At 58.6% G+C, this 20936-nt stretch overlaps 1 protein-coding gene across 1 annotated transcript in view; it reads right to left on the minus strand.

The window, feature by feature from the left end:
* NTN3 (netrin 3) overlaps nucleotides 1-19790 on the minus strand; it is a 40857-nt gene extending 21067 nt beyond the window's left edge. The window contains exons 1-2 of the mRNA XM_088523029.1: nucleotides 19349-19790; nucleotides 8294-9289 (exon numbers count right to left, since the gene is read on the minus strand). Of these exons, the coding sequence (XP_088379155.1) occupies nucleotides 8294-9260 (967 nt within the window). The 5' untranslated portion in view covers nucleotides 9261-9289; nucleotides 19349-19790. The remainder of the gene's footprint in view (nucleotides 1-8293; nucleotides 9290-19348) is intronic.
* Between the last annotated feature and the right edge of the window lie 1146 nt (nucleotides 19791-20936).

The raw sequence follows: 20936 nt of genomic DNA on the forward strand, positions 1-20936 counted from the left end.
ATGCTGGAGCTAAAGCAGGGCAGAGAAGTTGCCGGGGCCCTGGCGATGCAGTGGGGCAAGGGGCTGCCTGCTGCCCCGCAGGGTCTCCCGCTCAGCCGCAGGATTCCCGGTGGGAAGGCAGCGGAGGCAGGGAGGGCACCGCGCAGCTGGCTCCAATGTGCCGTCCAGATGTGCAATATCCGCAGCCCCCCACAGGGCCGGGTGCAGGGGAGGTCAGCGCCGCCAAGAAAGGGCATGTGTGGGCAGCGGGGCCGGGGGGTGCGCGGCCGCCGCCGTAAATCAGAAACAAGTGCAGAAGGGGGGCACCGAGGGGAAGCGCCCGCAGCGCCCACCGGGCACCTGCGCCGTGCGAAGGGTTCTCCCCAAACCCTGCAGCAGCACGGCCAAGCGGGGTCCTGGTTTGTGTTCTGTGGGGTTTGGGCTTGCTGGGGTTTGGTTGCTAGAGCCCGGAGGGCCGCAAACCCTTTGCTGCCCTCGTGCTTTGCCATTCGCTCCATTCCCAGCAGCCAGTTCCATGCCGGCGCGCGGCTGGCCCCAGCTCAGACCACCCGCACGTGTTTGCTGAAGTCGCTAACCCGACTGTGTGTGCACGCGCACGTGCGGAGCCCCGGGTAGAGAGGAGATGCACGCACAGGCATAGGTGCACACGTGCACACACACGTGCACGCGTACGGATGCTCACGCACAAACCCGTGCACACATGTCCATGCACACGCATTGCCATGCACACACGGGCGCTTGCACAGGCACGCGCTCGTGCACACACATGCACACACACGTGCAAACACTCATGTGCACACCTCTTTTAACTAGCCACAGGACCCAGCAGGATACTCTCCCCCCCCGCCTGCAATTCCACGTGTGCGAGATAAAAAGGAAAAGCGCTGCCAGTTCCTGTTTTAACACTCTCGCAAAAAGATAATGGGAACAAGATTTCCTTTGGCTAAACGTGGCGCCCTCCCCCAGCCCTGGCCGCAACCCCCCCTTTCCCTGCCCTCCCAGCTCCAGTAAATTGAGGCTGGGTGAGAGTTTTTCCAGGCATACTGTGAAATTCATTAACGTGTCAGGCCCGGGTTTAACTGCTGGGCCTGCTGGTGCTTCGTGCGAGCTCGGCCCCGCCAGCGGGAAGGGGGGAGCCTCGACCCGCCGCACATCAAAGGGCTCCCGATCACCTTGCGCCCCGGCACCTGGTTTGCTTGGGCTTTGCAGCCTCTCTTTTGAGGCCGGAGACCTTCTTTTCCCGCTCAGGAGGCTGCTTTATCCCCCCCCCAAAAGAGCCTTTCCAGAGGTCTGAAGGCGTTAGCAAGCCTGGGCTAGCAGCCTCGGTACCGCTACCACCACGTGCTTGGACCTCAGCTGCACCAAGGCTTCTCCGAGTTACGGGATTAGAGCCAACATCCCACACTCCACCCCAGAGCACCATCCTGGGCATTGCAGTAGGTGCCCCTTGCGGGCTGCACCTTTAAAGCTCACTTTTTTTCCCCCATTGCCTATGCAAGGAGAAACTTTTGGGGCAAATTCTTGCCACGCAGCTAGGAACCAGGATAGGGATCCTGGAGAAAATGCAGCAAAGACCAGACTGCTCGTGAAGGCCGCTGCGTTTGTGAGTTTTGCTGAGGCCAGACGAAAGGTGGCTTCGTGTTCCTGAGCAGAGGAGGTTACGCTTGACTGCGGCAGGGGGCAATATGGGGATGCGGCAGGCGCTAATGTTTCCTTCCCTCAGCTGCCCTGGGAAGGGGAAATCCCACTCTCATCCTCTTGGGAAACAGAGGGCATAGGACCTGAGAGGGAGTGTGAGGAGCAGGGGAGGAGAAAGGTCATGTAAATGATTTGCCAGGCCCATTGGAGGTCCCTCTGCCTCCCATTTAATTGGTGAGTGAATAACTGGCCTGGCTTTTTTTGCACCGGAGACACAGAGGGAGAAGCGGCGTCACAGGTCCCTGCCCCAGGAAACGGGCTCCCTGCCTGCATCCCTGAGGCCAGCCTTGCCCGGAGGCACTCCTCACCACCTTGCTGGCATGTCCACAGGAGACCACCTTTTCCCAGCTCTGGGAGCCTGGGAACCTGCTGGAAAACCAAAGATGTTGGAAAAAGCAAGATGATGGAGCTTGGCTCCTTTAGCAGCAGCCCAGGTCCAGCTGCCCTGGTTCTGGTTGCAGGTAGCACCATTTCCCTGCTGCACGGATGGCGCTGAGCTGCTGCCGGCTCTGCGCACTTGGAGGAGCTGTGAGGAGAAGGGTATTTGGTCCCTTGGTCACTGCAGAGACTGGGCAAGGCCCTGGCGGCAGGAACTCAACCCAGCCTGGGAGATCTGGCTGGGTTTGCCCTCACTGCCCCTCACCGGGGTGGTGGCCCCGTCTCCACCTCTGGAGCAGGGTTACACGAATACGTGTGACTCTGCCCTCCTTTCCCCTGCAGTGGTCACCCAGTGCTAATCCGAGCAGACGTGCCCCCTCTCCTACCAGGCTAAATGCCTGCACTGTTCCTCAGAGCTTGCTTGGTTGCAAGCTCTGTCTGTCTGTCTCCTGATAATCACTAATTAAAGGCTTGAATGTCCCCTGCTGTTTGGGGTATTAATAAGAATTTAATTGCACAGTTTGGTGCTAATTACGTGGTAGCTTGCTTCCGCCCTTGTACAGTATGCCCAATTAAACAATCATATGATCAATTAGACAATCACAAGATCTAATATTTGGCAATAATAGACTCATTAAACGTCGACGCCTTGCAACGGAGCAACCTTCTTTCCCCTTTCCCGATGGTTTTTGAGCCCCTCACGGAGTGCAGCCACCCCTTGCCCCACAGCCGCACACTGCTGCACAGCCCCTCTCCCGGCTGGGTGACCAGACCCTGCAGCTCCCAATTCAGCCCCAAGGCGCATGCAGGTGCCCTGCAAGACGGAAACCTTGGCCTGGCTGCTGCAGGTGAGAGCTACACCCCTGCTTTGGCACCAGGAGCAATGGATGGGGGTGCTACGTCTGCCTTAAGGGAAGGGAGTCCAGACCAGGACCCCCTTCCCCTCTCACGTCCCCATCCATGACGTTGGTCAGGGAGCCGCCCTGCCCGGGAGCTCTGTGGCTGCAGCCCGGAGGGGCCGGGGGCCACGGTTACGTTTCGTGTCCCATGCGACGTCCCTGGGCACCTTCCTTGGGCAGAGGCCACAGGGCCGGCAGGGTGTGCACGACTGCAGGGAGGCGGCACGGCCACGCTTGGCATGGCAGAGGGCTCGCAGAGAGCAGCGCGTGGTCCGAGCACTCGCGGGAAAGATGCTGGACAGAGACACAACGGGACTCCTACCTCTGATAGCAGGAAGCAGGAGAAAAGAAAAAGAAAATTGAATGCCTGCCTGGGAAAGGCAAGAGCTGACAGGCAGGAACATGAGGCACGAGGCTGAGCTTCCCGGTCCCTGTCCCCAGGAAAGGGCTCTGGTCCATCAGACAGAGTGCTAATCCCCTCCGCAGCGGCTGCACTCCCTTGTTGCTGCTCATGGGGAGCCATCTCAGAGCCTCTGAAAAGGGCATGAATAAGAGGCTGACCCAGGACAACCAGGAGAAAACGAGGGGGCTAATTAACTTGCTGAAGCCGTAAGGGTGCGTTGGCCCAGGCCCAGCTATGGACTGAGCTCCTCGATCTTTGGCACCTCCTGGCACTGCTCCTGTCCTGGGAGAGCAATGAGGGGAACCAGCCCAACCTCCAGCACGAACGGACCTCCCCTCCTGCTCCGAGCTCCCTGGGCCCGGCGCACCCGGCACAGCAAGGACCCAGAGGTGCCAGGGAAGGCTGCGCACAGAGCTGGGTGGCATTCGGATGCCTTGAAGGTGATGCCTGGTTAGCTCTGCTCCTAGCTCTCTGCAAGGCATCAATCTACCCCCACCTGCTGACATCCACTGCCCCTGCGGGTGACATCTGCTTGATGTTGCTGGGAACAAATAGGCTTCCAGTGACTGGGATGTGGCACTAGTGTCAAGGACTGGGCAGCTGTGGCCCCGCAGACCTGCCAGCCGCTCTGTTACTCGGCCCGCAGTGGAGGGAGCTGTGGCCAGTGGGGAGGGTCTGCATAGGAGAGCCCGACCACTTCCCCACGGAGCCCCTGGATCAAAGCAAGCCCCGTGTATTATCCCCTTGCTCTGTGGAGCGGATTCTGCACGCCAGAGCACGGCTTCCCTTTTGTGCGGCGCTCAGAAAGGCTCTCCAGCCGCGGCGGCACAATGGGAACAAGAGCTCCCGAATTACCAGCGAGTGGATCAATTACTTCCAGTGGTTGCACTGCACTAATCCGTTCCCCTCCATCCCCGGGTGTTTTCCAGGACAGCCCACCGACTCGGTGACCGGGAATCCAACCCCAGCAGCGGGAATCCAACGCAAGCAGCTCCCCGTGCGAAGGCTGCTGCATGGGAAGCACTGCCCTATTGCCTCCCCCAGGCAAGGGTGGCAGCCCCCGGCTCAGCACATCCAGGTGCAGCAGGGAAAGGGAGGATCCATGCAGATAAAGCCGAAGCATCACACAGGGCTCTCTGGATTTGGGCCGTTCTGCTCCCATTGGCTCCTCTGCGGGGATTATCCTGCTTGGAGCCATCTAGGTTGAATGACTTGGGGCTCTATGGTGGTGGAGGGGATGGTGGGAAGAAAGCCTCTGTCGTCTGTCTCCTTCTCTTTCCCCCATTTTAAACTGTTTTAATACAAATAGTCCTATCTGGATTTGACAAATGAAGAAAAACTACCTAAAACAACGTACCTGAAGCAGGCAGCCTTTTCCTTCCCTTGTCTCCAGCCCAGTCTGGCTTGGTTTCCCCAGGCCAGCAAGCTCCAGCTCCAGCTCTCCACTGTGCCCTGAACACCTTCTTTTTTTGGGTAGGGACCATCCCCGGGTCTCCTGTCCCAGGTGGAGGATCACAAACGGACCTTTTCAGTCAGCTCAGCGCCATGAGCTGCTCCCTGCACAAGGCTACTGAGCTTTTTAGCCTTAATAGACGAGGAATAGCCACCTGAACCCCAAATGGTGGGCCTATTTCCACAGACCTCATCAAGAAAAGTCGTGGCTGTGAAATGCCCTGGTAGCTCCTGGCAAGGCACTGGGAAGAGAGGCACCCTGGAGGGTACAAGAGGGGCTCCTGTTTTTGGCAGGTCGCACGCACTGCCAGGCAAGCAGGCCTTTCGGGGCCCCAGAAGAGCCCTGTGGCCACAGTGGCACACCAGTCAGACCACCTGGTGATGGACATACTGATGCATGGCTGTCTTCAGCTTGCAGCATGTTCCCCTGACAAATCAAAGCTTGATACCTGGCTGCAACGTCCCCAAACCCTTCCTGCACTCCAAAGTCACGCTTGCCCCCATAATAACGTGGCATGGTGATCCATGAACACCGTGGCCACTTTATGATAGCCAATTGATGGTCATACTCTACCCCGGTGCTCAAATTTTATCTTTTTATTGTTTTCACCTCTATATTTCCAAGAACAGCCAAGAAGCAGAAATTCTGGTGGAAAAAAAAAAAAAAAAAAAAAAAAAAGCAAAACCAAAGGGGTTCTGGTGGGCCCTCCTCTCTGGAATGCATGGCCAGACCTGGAGTCCTCTCTCCTCCTCTAACACTGTGGGCCAGCTGAGCCCCTGGGATACATCCAGGAAAACCTGGGCTGGGTGTTTTCAGGACATCCAGAGCACTTAGAGACTTGGTGGAAGGGAGGCATTAGTCAAGGACCAAGCCCTTTGCAGGAGTCATGCAAGGGAAGGACGTGACCGCTGTAGCACCGAGGAAATGGTGGATGATAAGTTGACCATGAGGCAGCAGTGTGCCCTCGTGGCCAAGAAGGCCAATGGAATCCTGGGCTGCATTAAGAAGAGCATCTCCAGCAGGTCGAGGGAGGTGATCCTGCCCCTCTACTCAGCCCTGGTGAGGCCACATCTGCAGTATTGTGTCCAGTTCTGGGCTCCACAGTACAAGAGGGATGTGGAACTACTGGAAAGAGTCCAGCGCAGGGCCACAAGGATGATCAGGGGCCTGGAACTTCTGCCCTATGAGGAGAGGCTGAGGGAGCTGGGCCTGCTCAGCCTGGAGAAGAGAAGGCTGAGAGGGGACCTGATCAGTGTATATAAATACCTCAAGGGAGGGAGTGCAGAGGACGGTGATGGTCTCTTTTCAGTGGTGACCACTGATAGGACTAGAGGAAATGGCCGGAAACTGAAACACCAAAAATTCCATAGGAACTTAAGGAAAAATTTCTTAACAGTGAGGGTGACAGAGCACTGGAACAGGCTGCCCAGAGAGGTTGTGGAGTCTTCTTCTCTGGAGATCTTCCAAACCCGCTTGGATGCAGTCCTGTGCCATGTGCTCTAGGTGTCCCTGCGTATGCAGGGGGGTTGGACTAGATGATCTCTAGAGGTCCCTTCCAACCCTAAGCATTCTATGATTCTATGATTCTATGAAAGAGGCAATGGTCCCAGAGTGGGATGGAGTGGGGGATGGCAGAGGCAGGAAAGCCCCTGTGGGCTGTGCCGAGTGGAGCGCAGGGTAGTCCCAGCCGGGCAGCCCTCTCCTTTTAATTGGCGCTAATTGCTGCGCCTGCAGGGCGGGCGCGCGGAGCCGCCATTGTGGAGCGGCGGCGAGGGGAGGGCGGCTGCGGCTAATCCTACTTTCAGCCACTAAGACCGTGGGAGGTGTGGGATGCAGGAGCTCTTTCAGGGCCCCTCGCAGAGGGCACAAAGCCCCGAGGGGAAAGGGAGAGAGAAGGGGAGCGACTGCACAGGGAGAGCCGCTTTCACACGCAGCTCGGCCTCGGCCTTTGTGCGCTGAGGCGGCCTGAGGGGGCCGTGGTGCCCCCGCCTCCTCCCCGCATCGCTCTTCTGTCACGTTTGTCTTTTCAGGCCCATCTGCCATGGGGGCGACCTCGCCGGGTTGAGTGTACTCAACGCCGGGTTGATTGGACGGCCTGCATGGCCACGCGCCTGGCCGGCCCGCGTGGGGCGCTCATGCCACTGGGTGCAGGCTGCATGGAGGGCTTCTCCCGGAGCGCGATCCCCCTCCTCAACAGTCAGGCCGGAGTCACAGCACAGTGGCCTGCGCAGGCCCACGACACGGGTCACACATCCACGCTGCCCCTCCAGCGCCCTCACACCATGGGCTTTTCATCTGACGGTCCCAAACTGTCCTCGTCTCATCTCCCATGGGCACGCGCCACCGGAGCAGCAGCAGCCTTTAGTGCAGATTTGTTTCTTATCCCAAGTTTGGCTCAAAAAACCCCATATCTTTCCAAGACAAGGGGGGAAAGCAAACAGGCTGATGCATTCCCATGGGGCACACTGTGTTTTAGAACATCAGTGTAAGCCCTTTCGAAATAGCTGCCTTTCCTAGAAGAAACCTGCTGCAACATATATATTTAAGCCGACAGCTGGGATCTCAAGAAGACATCGATCAGAAATATTAACAAGTCCCCCTGACCTCTGGCACATCTACAGAGCCTTCGGGGCTTGATTAATGGCACAGTTTCTGCATCTCCATCCTCCTGCCATCCTCTGGGACCTGGGCTTTGGTCCAGGAGGAGGCGAGGGGTTGCTTTCCCATCTCCCAGGAGTTCAGGAGTCCCTGGCATTCCCCCACCTATCATGGATTAGGATAAAAGGCAAAAGCTCCAACAAAAAATCGCATAGAAAAGACCATTTCAAAGTGCGGTGACTGAACAACGTTGTTTGGATACTTTTGAAACGTTTCATTTAGATTACAACGTGTTTAATTCACAGAAACTTTCATTTTTAAGAACAGATTAAGTTAAAATGGACACGCAAAGCACCGTGCCAGACCAAGTTTGAATGATAAAATGTCGAAGTAGGCTATTTCAAATATTTCCTTAATCTTTTGGCTTTTCCTTAAGCCACACTGCCTTATCCCTGACCTAGACAACATCATGCTGGGGAACCTCCGTGATTCTTCCCTTGCTCCTGGGGCAGCTGGTTTGCTGCTCCAGGGAAACTCCTCTTTGCAAGTGCAGCTGATGCCTCCCTTGCCTTTGTGGACATGCTGAAAAAATGGCAGTAGTTTTTTGAGGGTTTTGGTGCTTCGGCTCATCACTGAACCACTGCAGCTACAGAGGAGGTGTCCCAAAGAAGAGACAGTGCAGACACCCGAGCCTTCCTGAGCCCACCAGGAATTCCACCAGCACTTTGAAAAACATCTCAAGAGAAGCACAATTCATGAGCTTGCTGCAACCCCAACACTCCTTCCCTCTGCAAACCATCCCTGGGCTTACAGCTGGCAGGGAGAAAGCAAGAGCAGGAGCACAGAGAGGGAGGAATCACTTACCGAGGCACTCGTTGGCCTCCCTGGCATTGGCCCGCTGCCAGGGGCGGTCATAGTGGAAGGGCTTGCAGCGGTCACACTCGGGGCCCTCCGTGTTGTGCTTGCAGTCACACACCAGCTTCTGCTCCTTGTCCTTCACGCAGCGCGAGGCATGCCCATTGCACTTGCAGCGCCCGCCAACCTGCAGCTCTCCCACTGCGTAGTAGTAGGGCGACGAGCCAGTGCCTCCATCCTCCTCCTCGTTGTCACGGCTCCCCAGGTCACGGAAGAGATGGGGACGGCTGAAAATGATGCGGATGTCAGTGGCCGTCACCCAGTCCTGCAGCACGGGGCTGTTGTCAAAGTCTTGGGCAGAGGGCCGCCCATCGAGGGTGCTGAAGGCGATGAGGCCCCCCGTGAGGGGGTAGAGGTCAGTGAGGCCGTCGGTGCAGAGGGCCTCTTGCTCGTTCTGCTTGGTGACGGTGGCTTTGTTGGGCTTGCCGTAGATCTTGCGGCATTGGGAGGAGTAGTACTGGTAAGGCACCCATGTCTTGCCGTAATCCATGGACTTGAAGATGGCAGTGGACTCGGGACGCGGTGAGCAGAACTGGAGACTCACGTAGACCACCTCGAACTTCTTGCCGAGCGAGAGGGTGAGGGTGACGTTCTGCGGCGAGTGGTGCAGGGTCTCGGAGCGCCAGCACGTCATGTTGGAGGCAGTGTTGAGGTCGGTGAGGTAGGCCGGCGGATGGGCTTTGCGGGGGTCTGAGGCATTGCAGTGCCGCGTTGGAGGCTTCCCGCACGTGCTGGAGGCCTGTACCTCCTTCCCAAAGGCAGCGTTGACAAACTCAGGGATGCAGCGGCGTGCAGCTCCGTTCTCATCGTAGCAAGGGTCTGGGGGTGTCTGCTGGGCCACAAAGGGGTTCACTGTCTGGGAAAGGCCCAGCATGCAGGCAGTGAGGAGCAGGCGCAGGAGCTGCAGGACCTCCATCCTCCTGAGGCAAGGAAACCGGGGCCTCCCTGGAGGAAAAGCAAAGAGCAGTGAGTACTCACAGCAGCTCGGCTGGATGGCACTTCCCATGCTCGCTCCACCTTGGAGGCTAGAACAACGCCTGGATGTGGAGGCTGGCAGAGTACATGGGAGACCCAGATATGCGGGTCTTGATTTCTGCATGTGTTCCCACCCTGTTTCCACTGAAACAGCATCCTGGGAAAGGAGAATGTAGTCACTTTGAGACATCCTAATTACAGGAATCCCTCACGTACACCTCTGTACCTGGGAGGTGATGAAATGAGAGAGAAGGAGGCCAAAACCAGGCACCCTGGCTCAGACCTTCTCCAATGGCATGACAGGGACTTCTGAGACCCCTTGAGAGCTGTTTGCAGGGGGAATGAATACCCCACACACTGCCTGCAGCCACCAGGCTTTTATGTGTAGCCCCGTACACTGAAGATAACGTCCCCAAGCTGAAGCAGTTCAAGACGCAGCAGAGAAGGAGGAAAAATAACCTGTGGCACTATGGTGACTAGCTGAGATCTCCACCTGGCTTTCTGTGACTGCAGAGCATCAGGTGTCTTTCTAGCCCCCAAACTGAGGCCAGTGTGTTCCCATTTCAAGCCCTGAAGTTGCTCAGCAAGATACACCCTGCAGGTCAGCCCCACGGGGAGCTGGGACAGAGAATCCAGGCTTAGGAACAAAACCTTTGAAAAAGAGAGTCAGTGCCCTGTTCTTCTGCACTGTTTGAGCGCCTGGAGAGGGGCTGAGAGGAGTAGCACAGCTTCCTGCCCCATAAGGCAGGAGGACCTAAGAGGCAGAAGAGATCTTGAAGTCATGACAGCCACAGAAAGCCCAGAATTGTTGAGTTGCACTCTGAAACACTTTCTGTCAGCACCAAGAGAAAGAACAGCAGTGAAAACACATTGTAGGGACACTGTGACAGGCAGCAGATCTCCAGGATGGGAGATCCTGGGGTCAGCACCACCTTTCCGGCTGTTCCAGCCTCTCAGAGCAACCATCCATCTGGCCACAAGCATACCGCCCTCCCTGAGGGGACTACGAGCCTGGGCCATGTTTCCTCCGAGTCCCACTGCCACGTGTATCCTTCCTCACTTGCCCGAAGAGGTTATTCCAGCCTTGTCCCCAAGAAACTGAGGTCTGTCCCATGTGATAACAGAAGAAGAATCAAGAGAGAGAAATCCCAGGGCTCAGGCAGGCTCCTCTCCCTGCGGCGGCAGCACAGGTCTAGGTAATGCTGCGTTGCACCCACAGCACACAGCGTGTCATCCCTTCCTGAGCTGCTGCCGTGCTCTTGGTTCAACCATGTGTGAGGGACCTGAGGTCACTTCACCTCCTTCTGGCTCTGACCAAATCAGGACTGTCCCAGGAATCAATGAGACATCAGATGGTCATACCCCATCCTCAGCCTCCAGAGCGGCTCTGTGCCAATGAGCCAGCTTGTCTTGAGTGCTGCAAGACGCCGGGAGAGGAGCAGACCTTCCCCAAGAAGCCAGGCTGGGCAGCTAGCATGAGAGCCAGCCCAGGGCTCGCTTACATGAAGGGGCCATGCCAGCTGCTGCCCAACCTCACACAGGGCTTGCCTGCAAAGCCAAGGCTTTCTGGCCTCTTCTCAAGAGGGCCAGCCCCTTGCTGCAGCAAGGGAAGGAGGAAGAGGTCCTCCCCCACTCCCCACCATCCCTTCTCCCACCAGTAAATCATTGCAGGATGACTTGGGTTTTGCGCTTTGCTCTCAGGAATGAAGCCTTGGCCAACGCTACAGGCACGACTCAATGTGGCAAATCCTCTGCTACTAATTTATAGCCCCCTGCCCCCAACACTGCTCCTGGCTATCCGGCCGTCTGCTCCTTCTGAAGGAGGCAGGCGGGGAACAGTCAGTTTGAAATGATCTGGGATTTTTTCCTTTTTGAGAAAAAAAAAAAAAAAAGGAGCCGTCGCTTTGGAAGAAAGCTTGCTCTTTCCTGCCTGCCAAACCACTAATGGGGCGGGAAGCTCCTCCCTTTCCAGCCAAGCACAGCCCTGCTGCCAGCTCCTCTGGAAAACAGAGCTGATGACTCCGGGCGAGCCAAGGCAGAGGAAGGAAGGGGATCTCATCCCTCCCCCAGAGATATCCCCCAGAAGGATTCCCGATCCCACCACGTCTCTACCATTTACTTGCTCCTCCATCCATCGCTGATGAGAAAGGAGGTATTTGCTGCTGAAACTCAGAGGCTCCCTTGGTGGCCTTCTCCCTAGTAGGTGTATCCTGTCCTATCTAGCAGTGCTGAAGGGCTTTTTGGGGAGACCCTTTGGGCCCTCAGAGCACCAGGAACCCAGTACTCCAGAGCAGTGTAGTGGGTAGACAAGTGTTGCAGGAGCAGAGCTGGAAACAGGCCAGTTTTAAACCACTTGCCCAAGACCACGCGCAAAGGCTGGAGGGAGAAGACAGGTTCCTGCAGGTCAGGTGGTGTCTTCACCCTCTGAGAAAGAGCGTGGGGACATGCCAGTCACTGCAGCGGAGAGAAAGAGCCACTCTGCCAGGCTTGGAGCGACACTGCCGGGCCGGGGACTGCCCACCCTGGCCGGCAGCGCGGGCTGGAGGACGCGTGTCTCACGCAGCAAGCGCTTCTCCTCAGCAGATGTGAGCAAAACCTTTCTGATAAGGAAAACCAGACCAATGCTCCCTTGGAGGTTCAAATGGCACGGTTCTTGAGGTTTTGTGTGGCAAGAGCAGCACTCTGCTTTGCAGCCCTGCTGAGATCCAAATGGGATCACACATCTGGTGAAGAACTGTCCATGCTGCTGGGAAAGGGTCAGGGCAGGCCCACGGCACAGTGCTCCTGCTCGCTCTGGGCTTACAGCTGGGTGCCTCTTGTGTGCCGTTGTTTGCGGGGGGACCATGCAGGCAGCTGCAGAAACGTGCTGGAGCGGCGGTGCTCCCTTCATGGCCAGCAGCTTCTGGGCTGAGCCCACGCTGACCATGCAGACACTCCTTCTTTCTTCTGTCCCAGCAGGTGCTTGACATGGTCCTTGGCAAATCAGCACCGTTCTTCCAACCTCCCTTCCAACACCGAGCTACAAGGAGCTCCCCCCCTGGCCGGCAGCTGCCTCCCGGGTGGGGAGAGGAGCGCGAGGGGGAGGTGGAGACGTGGCCAGGGGCCTGGCAGAGCACCCAGGCCGCCGGCGCTGGGGACAGCGGATGCTGCCAACTTCAGTGTGTCCAGTGTGCTGGGAACTGTCCAGCAAGAGAGCACAGAGCAGTGCTGAATCCTAATGGGACAGACCATGCAGACCCGGCGGCATGGATGGGCCGCAGAGCCCCGACGGGACAGACGGCACAGCCTGGCAGATTGGATCACACAGCCCCACGGGATAGACTGCGCAAACATGACCGGACAGGCTGCACAGCTCCTGATGTCCCAGTGCCCTTAAACCTGCTCTCCCAACAGAAGAGACCTAGTTTTAAGGCCAATTATGTCATGTCAGAGTTAATAAACCTGTCTTCTTGCAGGTCTGTGTCCTTTGCCACACATATCCCCTTCGCTCTGTCCCATTGCAGCTGCTACACAGCCAAACTCCATGAGGACAGAGGCAAGGGCAGAGAGCCCCAGGTCCCCTAGAGCACCCGAGGCTCCAGCTCTCAGCTCTCCTCCTCGCTGGGAAAGCAGCCGGCACAGCAGCCTGCAACAGGCTCCAGACCCCTGGGCAGCGTCCTCGGAGACCTGACACACATCCCTGGATGCTCAGCGCAGCCCCGCAATGCCTCCGGCTCTCCCACTGGCCCCGTTGTGCACAGCCACGCAGGAGGGGCACCTTGTGTCCCAAGGCGCAGTGTGAGACACTTGGAAATGAAGGAAAGTGCTAAAAATGCAAAAAACCCACACTTGTATCACCATCAGCTGGCCTTTGTCGGCAGAAATTGCGGGAATAAATCTGGGCTCTGCTGCTGGACCAGCACCAGCCAGAGCTGGACACAGCTTCGCTGCCTCCACGCAGGTCCCTTCTTCACCAGCCCAAGCCACGACCTGACCTCTGTACACCAAACAGCAGCGCGGGGAGAGCCCAGGGCCCTCCTCCGCGCGGCGGCTCTGGCGCGGCACAGCGAGGGCTTCCTCGCGGGCTGCCCTGCGCGAGCCCAGCCACGGCGAGGCCCGCGCACGGGCTCCCCGCGCCGCCCGCCGCACCTCCAGGGCCGCCGCGCCGAGCGCCGCGGAGGCATCGCGTGAATGGAAACCATTATCACGGGCCAGACCACACACAGGCACGCACGCTCCGCGCTCTGCTCGCCCCATTATCCCGCTGAAAGGGAGCCGGGGCCAGCGCGCTCGGCGGGCCTCACCTCTGCGTCGGCAAGGAGGGCAGCTGCAATCTGCTCCCTTTTATGCATATTCAGCGTGACCCCCGCGCTCCCGGCAAGCTGCCAGAGAGGCCGCCAGCGGGGATTCCTCTCCTGGCTCCCACCTGCCCCCCTTCCATCTCTCAGCCTCGCTGTCCCCGGCTCGGAACGATGAAGGAAGGGGCCGAATGTGGCTGCATGCAAGGCCAAAACCAGCACAGGACATACGCGGTGCAAGGAGGAATATGGGCTCCCGGCACATGTAAGGCTGCTGCCAGGGGCATCTCCGAGGGCCAAATGTGCCCCAGTGTCTTCTTGGCCCCTCTGTGGGGTCAGGACCACCAGGTTGCCTCTGGCGGCCACCAGCGTCCAGCTGTCCTTGGTGCCAGAGCAGCTGTGAAGGGCTGGTGGGGGAGCCTGAGGCTAACGGAGGAAGCCCCGGCCGCCTCGGCCATGCTCCACCCCAGAACCCGCTGCATTTTTGAGGCGGGCGATTTCCTCGCTTCTCCGTTTGGGGAATGCTAATAGGCCATGTGGTTTGGAAGGAAATCGCCGCACTTTAGCCTGCCGAAGTGCTTTTTACTTTAAAAATTAGCTCCTAGACGCAGCAGCTCTGTGCTGCTTCTCCCGCTCGGAGCAAGGCTGGAGGGAGTGCGGCTTGCGGTGCTTGCTCGGCCCCGCGCGTTGAGGAGAGCTGTGCTGGGGCTGTTTCCAGCCTGGCCTCCTGCAGGACTCTCCCTCCCCACTGGGGGATATCACCACCTTGGAGAGCAGTGCTGGGGTCTGGGTGCATATTGCAAAACGGGTGTTCATCTGCATCCCTGATCCTTCCTATTCCAGTGCTGAGGCAGCCTGGAAAGCGCCCACTCCAAATGCACCCAGGTGGGTGCAGCTGGTGAGCCAAGGAAAAGCAGAAGCATCCCCAAATAGCGACCCTGGGACCCAGGAGAGAGCTGGAGCTGCGGAGCACGGCTCGGGGCGGCAGCCGGGCTGCAGGCAGGGACCGTCCTGCCGCATGCAGTGCTTGCTCATCCGCGCAGGCCGCGCCGGGGCCTGAGTCACGCACTGCGACACGTGCCTGGAGCAGAGGGCAGTGGGCGCTGAGCCCGAGCAGCTGCCGCTGCGGCCGGCCTGACGGGCAGCGGGGACGGCACCCAGCGGCGGCGGGGACAAGGGTCTCCCCCCCACCACAGGGCCTCCCCGCGGGCCCTTCCGCACGATGCCGGCCGGAGGAAGGGTGAAGGAGAGGATTTTCCCTGCTCGGGGCTGGGACAGAGCTCGTGCTCCCTCTTGGAGAGGAAAGCGCTTGGCCTTATTTGGCATTGGTTTGGACAAGATATGTGGCATCTTCCTCCACAGGCCACTTCACCCTGCGCACCCGCACGCGTGAGGTCCCGCAGGGGTGCGCGGGAAGCAGCACATGACCTGATGGGGAACACGGGGCGCTTCCCCGAAATCACCCCAACAGGGGCTGAAGGACCCAGAGGATGTGAGGCTAAGCAGGGAGCTGAGCATGAGGTCCAAAGGATGCAGACCTTGGAGGACAGGTTGCACAGGAACTGTGCAAGCCCCAGGAAAGCCCCACAGCCCAGCAAGAGCTTTATCCAAGCGGGAAAGCACTGGGAGGGCTGGAAAGGGCCCGGAAGAAGAGAAATGATGGACGTGCAAGACATTTGGAGATGGGATGTGCCTCCTGGGTGCCTGGGCCCTGTTCGGCCACGGTGCCATGGCCATGGGAGGCATGCAGGACCCCTCTCATGCTGGGCCCATTTAAAGGAAGGCAAAGGCACTGCTTGACACCTGTACCCCCAAAACCAGGACCCCCTTCAGGTGAGGCAGGCAGGACCCCAGGGTCCCCCTTGGCTCCTGCCCGTGGTTGCTGGTCCCTCACGCCAAGCCCAGTGCCAGCTGGGAAATGTTTTGGTCCCCATCCGACAAGCGGAATGCGTCAAGCCCAAACTCGGCTCCGGACATGGATAAATCATTCCATGTGTCGCCAGGACAAAATATTTAAAAGGAAAGGAAAGGAAAAACCCCACACAGCCGAGGCACAGAGAGCAGCCCTGGCTTGCGCGGCGCGGGGCACGGCACAACAGCAGGGCAGGGGGGCAGCAGAGCTAATCGCATTTCCAGACCGCCCTAATGGAGCGGCCGGTGCCCACCAGGGACGCAGCTAATGGCTCCCGCAGCGCAGCGGGATCCATCTCCATAGCCCTAGTTCTTTCCAATTTTCACTTAACTATCGGGAGCCTGTAAATATACAGATAATTCCATCCATTTTCGCCTCGTGAGGCCGGTTACGCAGCGCGGGGCTCCTCGGGCTTGCAGCCTGCGCTGTGCAAAGCGCGCGCGCATCGTGTGGGCGCTGCCGAGGCGGGCCGCATTTCCGAAGCAGGCACTCACGCTGATGGATATCGCAATGCACCCTGACAGGCCAGAGGCAGCATTACACAAGCCATATGATACCGCGGCGGTGCCAGGAGACACATACAAATTGCAGTGCATTGGGGAAAGGATGGGCCAGGTTCTGACCTCAGCCCCTTTGGCACCCGGCAGACGCTGCTCCATTCAGATCAGGCCAAGCAAGACGTAAGCGACTCCATTCAAATTTACACTGGCATACCTGTGGTCAGAATCTGGCTTGGCTTGAATTAATTTCCGTCTGATGTTGCAAAAAGGAAGAGACAGAGCCCAGATTTCCTAGGTTATCGAAAACAAGGGAAAGAAATCCACCACAAAGCAAGGAGTCCAAGGACTCCTCAAACACGTGCAAAGAGCTGTCAAAGAACGTCTCCTCAAGTGCATTGTTAGTTACCTCTTTTGGTGTTTCCTAAGTCACAGTGTTCACCTGAAGGACAGAGCAGAGCTATGCAGAACACAGTAGCACCCGTGATTTTACCATCGGAACCTCCCCAGTCCACCTGGCTCACCAGGAGCCCGGGATGAAGCCAGCCCCTCTCTCCCGGGGAGATTTATGCCTGCTCTTATCTGCACACAGCAGGGCTGAATCCTCCGTGTATGACACACTGTTGCCTTCCCAATGGCCTGTGTTGCAGTCCCGCTCCTAATGCTCCCAAGGCAACTGCATCTAAAGGAGCCACACGGAGCCACCACTCTCGAAGGAGCATCCAGCATGGTCGCCCGAATGCAGCCCCGTCTATTAATGTCTACTGCTGCTTGTTGCTTTACACGACTTTAATCCCACCCTAGCCATCCTAAAGCCCCTTGCACATTCCTGCTGCATTGTTCAGCCTCGCCACGTGCTCCCAGGAATATCACTTGGTATGCGGAGCGCTTTATTCCTGCTGATCCCAGCTGAGGCCTGGCACTCTTGTGGCTCCTTCGCAGAGGCCTCAGCACTTCTGCCCCCTTCCACTCCATGCAGGAATAAAGTGGTCTGGTTTCCATAACGTCCCTTGTTGCCTTTTCATAACATGCTGGGCACAGATGTTGAAAATCGTCTGGATGAATATTTAAAATGGTATTCAGAGATGACAACATTTGGCCAGCTTTGAAAGATCCCTCACACAGGGTAAAGGATGGCTCATGACAACAGGGCCGGAAACACACACCACTTTGACATCTCATTTTTTCTCCTTGGCTATTGGTGAGATATTTCATGCCCCTGGTGTCATGCTGCCTGTTATGGCTTGAGTACCTGCCAAGTCTCCGGTATTTGGAAGAGGCTGTCACGTACATTTTTAACATCACGGGCAAAGTGGGATATGGAAAATCTGTTGCGTTTCCATACGGAGCGCAAGTGTCCTGTGCCGGCTCAGGGAGGGGCTCATGGGGGTGCAGAATAATCGTTTCCTTATGGAGCAAGGTCTGACTAACGGGGTAGGGGGCAGGAGGAAGCGGTGCCGGACGCTGCCTCGGCAGGGCAGGCGGCTTCCCCGGCGGAGGAAGACAGCGACAGGGGAACGCACGTGCCCTGGGACCTGCACAGGAGCCACCTCGCGCGAGGCCTGCAAGCTCTGCCTGCAGCCGCCGCCCTCTCCAGGGCCTGAACACCTCACCTCGTGGCACCCGTCTCCACCTGGGGCTCTGGGAAGAACACAACGCCCTCCTGCTAAGGCTGCCAAGATGGTTTCCATTCCTGCAGGGCGGCGGGCCTCAGGTCACAGTGCACTCAACCACATTGCCAGGCCTGGCCCTGAGGCGCCTCTTTCTCCTCCAGACCTAAAACTCATCTCGGCTCCTGTCGAACTGGCATTAAACCTGCTGTCTTCTCAACACAGAGACCCCACTCGCCCTCCTCCTCTTTCAGCTGTGCGCATGGAGGCATCTCCAGCAGACTAACGGGAGCTCCGGTAACCTACCACACACTCAGCTCTTTGGCTGCAGGACCTCCTGTCCCCTCACTAGCTCGCTCCACCGAGTGGTCTGAAAAGCCCAGCAGCTCCCTCTGTTTTATAAATAGAATATTGCAGAAAAAAACGCTTCCCTCCATCCATCAAAATGCCTTGGAGTCAGTGCTCAAGGCACAGCTCCAGCCTCCTCCTCACTGCACAGCCACAGGGAGCTCTGGCCGCTCCTCCTCTCAGGGAGAGCAACAGCCACCTGGCAGGGGTAGAGCAATCTGTGGTCATTTCCAGAGCTGGCACATCCAGGACAACAGCTCTGCTGCCAGGCAGAGGTGAGGATGCTCAGCCCATGCCCCCTGCTCGGACGCGCTTGCGGCACAAGCTCACCCAGGCTGCGCGCGGGCGCTGAGCGCTGCGGTGCCCGCGTGCACGGCCACCCTGCCCGAGAAGCCCTTCCTGCCCACGCAGCCCTTCTCACCAGCCCTGCTTGCCCCCGCGGTGAGAAGCAAACCATGCAAGATGCTGAGCACCGTACGCCCTCCACGCCAACTGTTTCTTAACCCAATGAAGGTGCTTCCATCCAGCCGCTCTCCAGCAGGATGGCAAGTTCAGGGAAGAGACAGCGACTGAAGAAAGCACTGAGACAGCAAAGCAATCCAGCTCCCTACGAAGGAGCCAGAAGGGTGGTCTTTGCAGCGAGATCAAAAACACAGGAGGCACCAACAGACTCAAAGTGGAGGCTTTGCAGCGGCAAAGGCAAATCCACCCCACCAAGGTGCTTTGTTGCTTTGCACTTGCAAAGAGCTTCCAAGCCTATAGAAAGCCCGGGCACTTCTCAGCCTGCAGCAGGAGCTGCAGGACATGGAAGAGCACGTGCGTGTCCCGTGCCTGGTCAGCCAGAGCTGGCACTGCAGGCAGCAGCCTGGCACAGCTCCTGCCCCGGCTTCCCTCACCGACACCCACGGCAGGAGCCTGGGACACGCCGGGCGAGGCCACCGCGGGGCTCAGAGCTTTTGGAGGCTCACGTCCTGCTGACAGCTCTGCAGCAACTCTACGGGGGCTCATACAGCACTGAGCACCCCACATACAGCCCCTGGCCCGGGAGCGCAGGGTTGAGGTGGGGGCACTAAGTGGAGCCGGGCCGTGCTGGTGCAGCCAGCGTGGGACAAAGCGCGGAGCATCCGCAGCGCTCGTCTCCTCGGTGTGGTGCTCACGCAGTCCGGGCCAGGTCCGCATGCGGGTGACAACGGCACCCCCGTCCCCGCCATGGGGAGCTCCCGCTTTGGCAACGGCGGCGCACGGAGTGAAGGGATGAAACGGGAAATAAAGCGAGGGTGATGAAGGCGCGGAGGAAGGAGAAATAAAAGGCAAGCTGGGCGCGGGGGGAGCTGCGGGCAGCAGAGCAGGGGCTCGGCGGAGGGCAGCGCCGAGGGGGCTCTTACCGAGCGGCGCAGGTCGCGGCGGCTGCGGGGCAGGTCCGGGGCCGCGGGCGGCGAGCGCAGCGCGGCGGCTCCCGCCTCCCTTCGCTGGTCGGAGAAGAAGAAGAAGAAGAAAAAAAAAAGTAATAATAACAATTTGCACTCCCCCCCTCCAAAAATAATAATAATAAAAAAGTACAGGCGAAAGGAAAATAAGGGTGAGTGTTGCCAAGCGGGAGCGCGTGCCCGCAGCGCTGCCGCCCGCTCCCCGCCGCACTGCCCCGGGCTGCGGCTCCAGCAGCGGCAGGAGGCGAGGCGGCGGGGAAGGCAGGCGAGGGGAGGGAAAACCCAAGAAAAAAATAAAAAATATATATATAAAAAGGGCAAGAAGTAGAGAAACTGAGCCCCGTCCGCTGCCTGGAAGCGGAGTAAAAACGCTCCAATAAATCCCGGGGTTGAAAAGAAGGGAAAAGTCACCTCCCCGAGGAAATCAGAAGCAGATTTCGAGCCATTTAATCACATGCAGGGAGGTGTGTGTGCGTGTGTGCGCCGCCCGCCGCGGCGCTGCCAGCGCTGCCTCCGCCTCCCGCGGCCGCCCCGCCGGGAGCCGCGCGGGCCGGGCCGGGCCGGGCCGGGCCGGGAAGGGGCCGCCCCGCCGGGAGCCGCGCGGGCCGGGCCGGGCCGGGAAGGGTCCGCCCCGCCGGGAACCGAATCGAGCCGGGCCGGGAAGGGGCCGCCCCGCCGGGCCGCAGCGGGAGATGCCCTCCCCGTTGGGGCACGGGGCATCTCCCCATAATGGGGCCTCCTGGGGCAAGGTGGCCCCCACCTGCCGCTGCCCAGCTTCACCTGCACTGCGGTGCGGCGCGGTGGGACGAGCGTGCTCGTCTCCTCCTGGGAGGCCATGGACTCCTAGCGCTTGCGGGTGGCTCATGCAGGGGCCGGTGGGCACCTTCCACCCACAGTGAGCCCCCATCTTTGGGGCCAGTGCCAGCAAGGAGTGTGCCTGTCACCCCATGGGTGACACCGGGAGGGAGGTTCATGCTGATGGCAGCAAGACATCCCAATGGGCTGGGCGGCGTGACAGCACCAGCAACACCAGGAACCCGGGAACTGCTGGCTCAGGAAGGCAAATATGATGCAAAGGAAGGCAATGTATGATCCTCTGGCTGGTTCCCAAAGCAGAAGAAATCAGGGCTTTCCCGGGCAGGTGAACAGTCTCCTGGTGTGGAGCCTCTGCTCTCTCCTGCAATGCAAGGGCTGCAGCAGGGCTAGGCCTGAGCTCTTGGATCAGGAGGGAAGCAAAACGAGGGCATTTCCACGTCGCCCACAGTCCAGAGTCCCCCTGTCACAGCAGCCTCCACATCTCATCCTGACATCCTGACATGTCTTTTTAGCCATCTCCACATCCTCTGTGAACCGATTCCATGACTCCTGTGCAGGAAAAAACATAAAACTAATGTAACCAGCAATCGTGTGAGACCAGAAAAGTCTTAAAGTTCTACTTGGGAAATGTCCCTCCCCCAGATGCCCTTGTAAAGAATGCAAGGACTGGCAAGGCCACCTCAGGTGAGCAGAAAGGCAAGGTGCCAGCATGGTGCAGGGTTTGCCTGCT

This window comes from Tinamus guttatus, unplaced genomic scaffold (genome assembly GCF_059628265.1).
Source record: "Tinamus guttatus ecotype Peru unplaced genomic scaffold, ASM5962826v1 Tinamus_guttatus_pri_ptg000172l, whole genome shotgun sequence".
NCBI lineage: Eukaryota > Metazoa > Chordata > Aves > Tinamiformes > Tinamidae > Tinamus > Tinamus guttatus.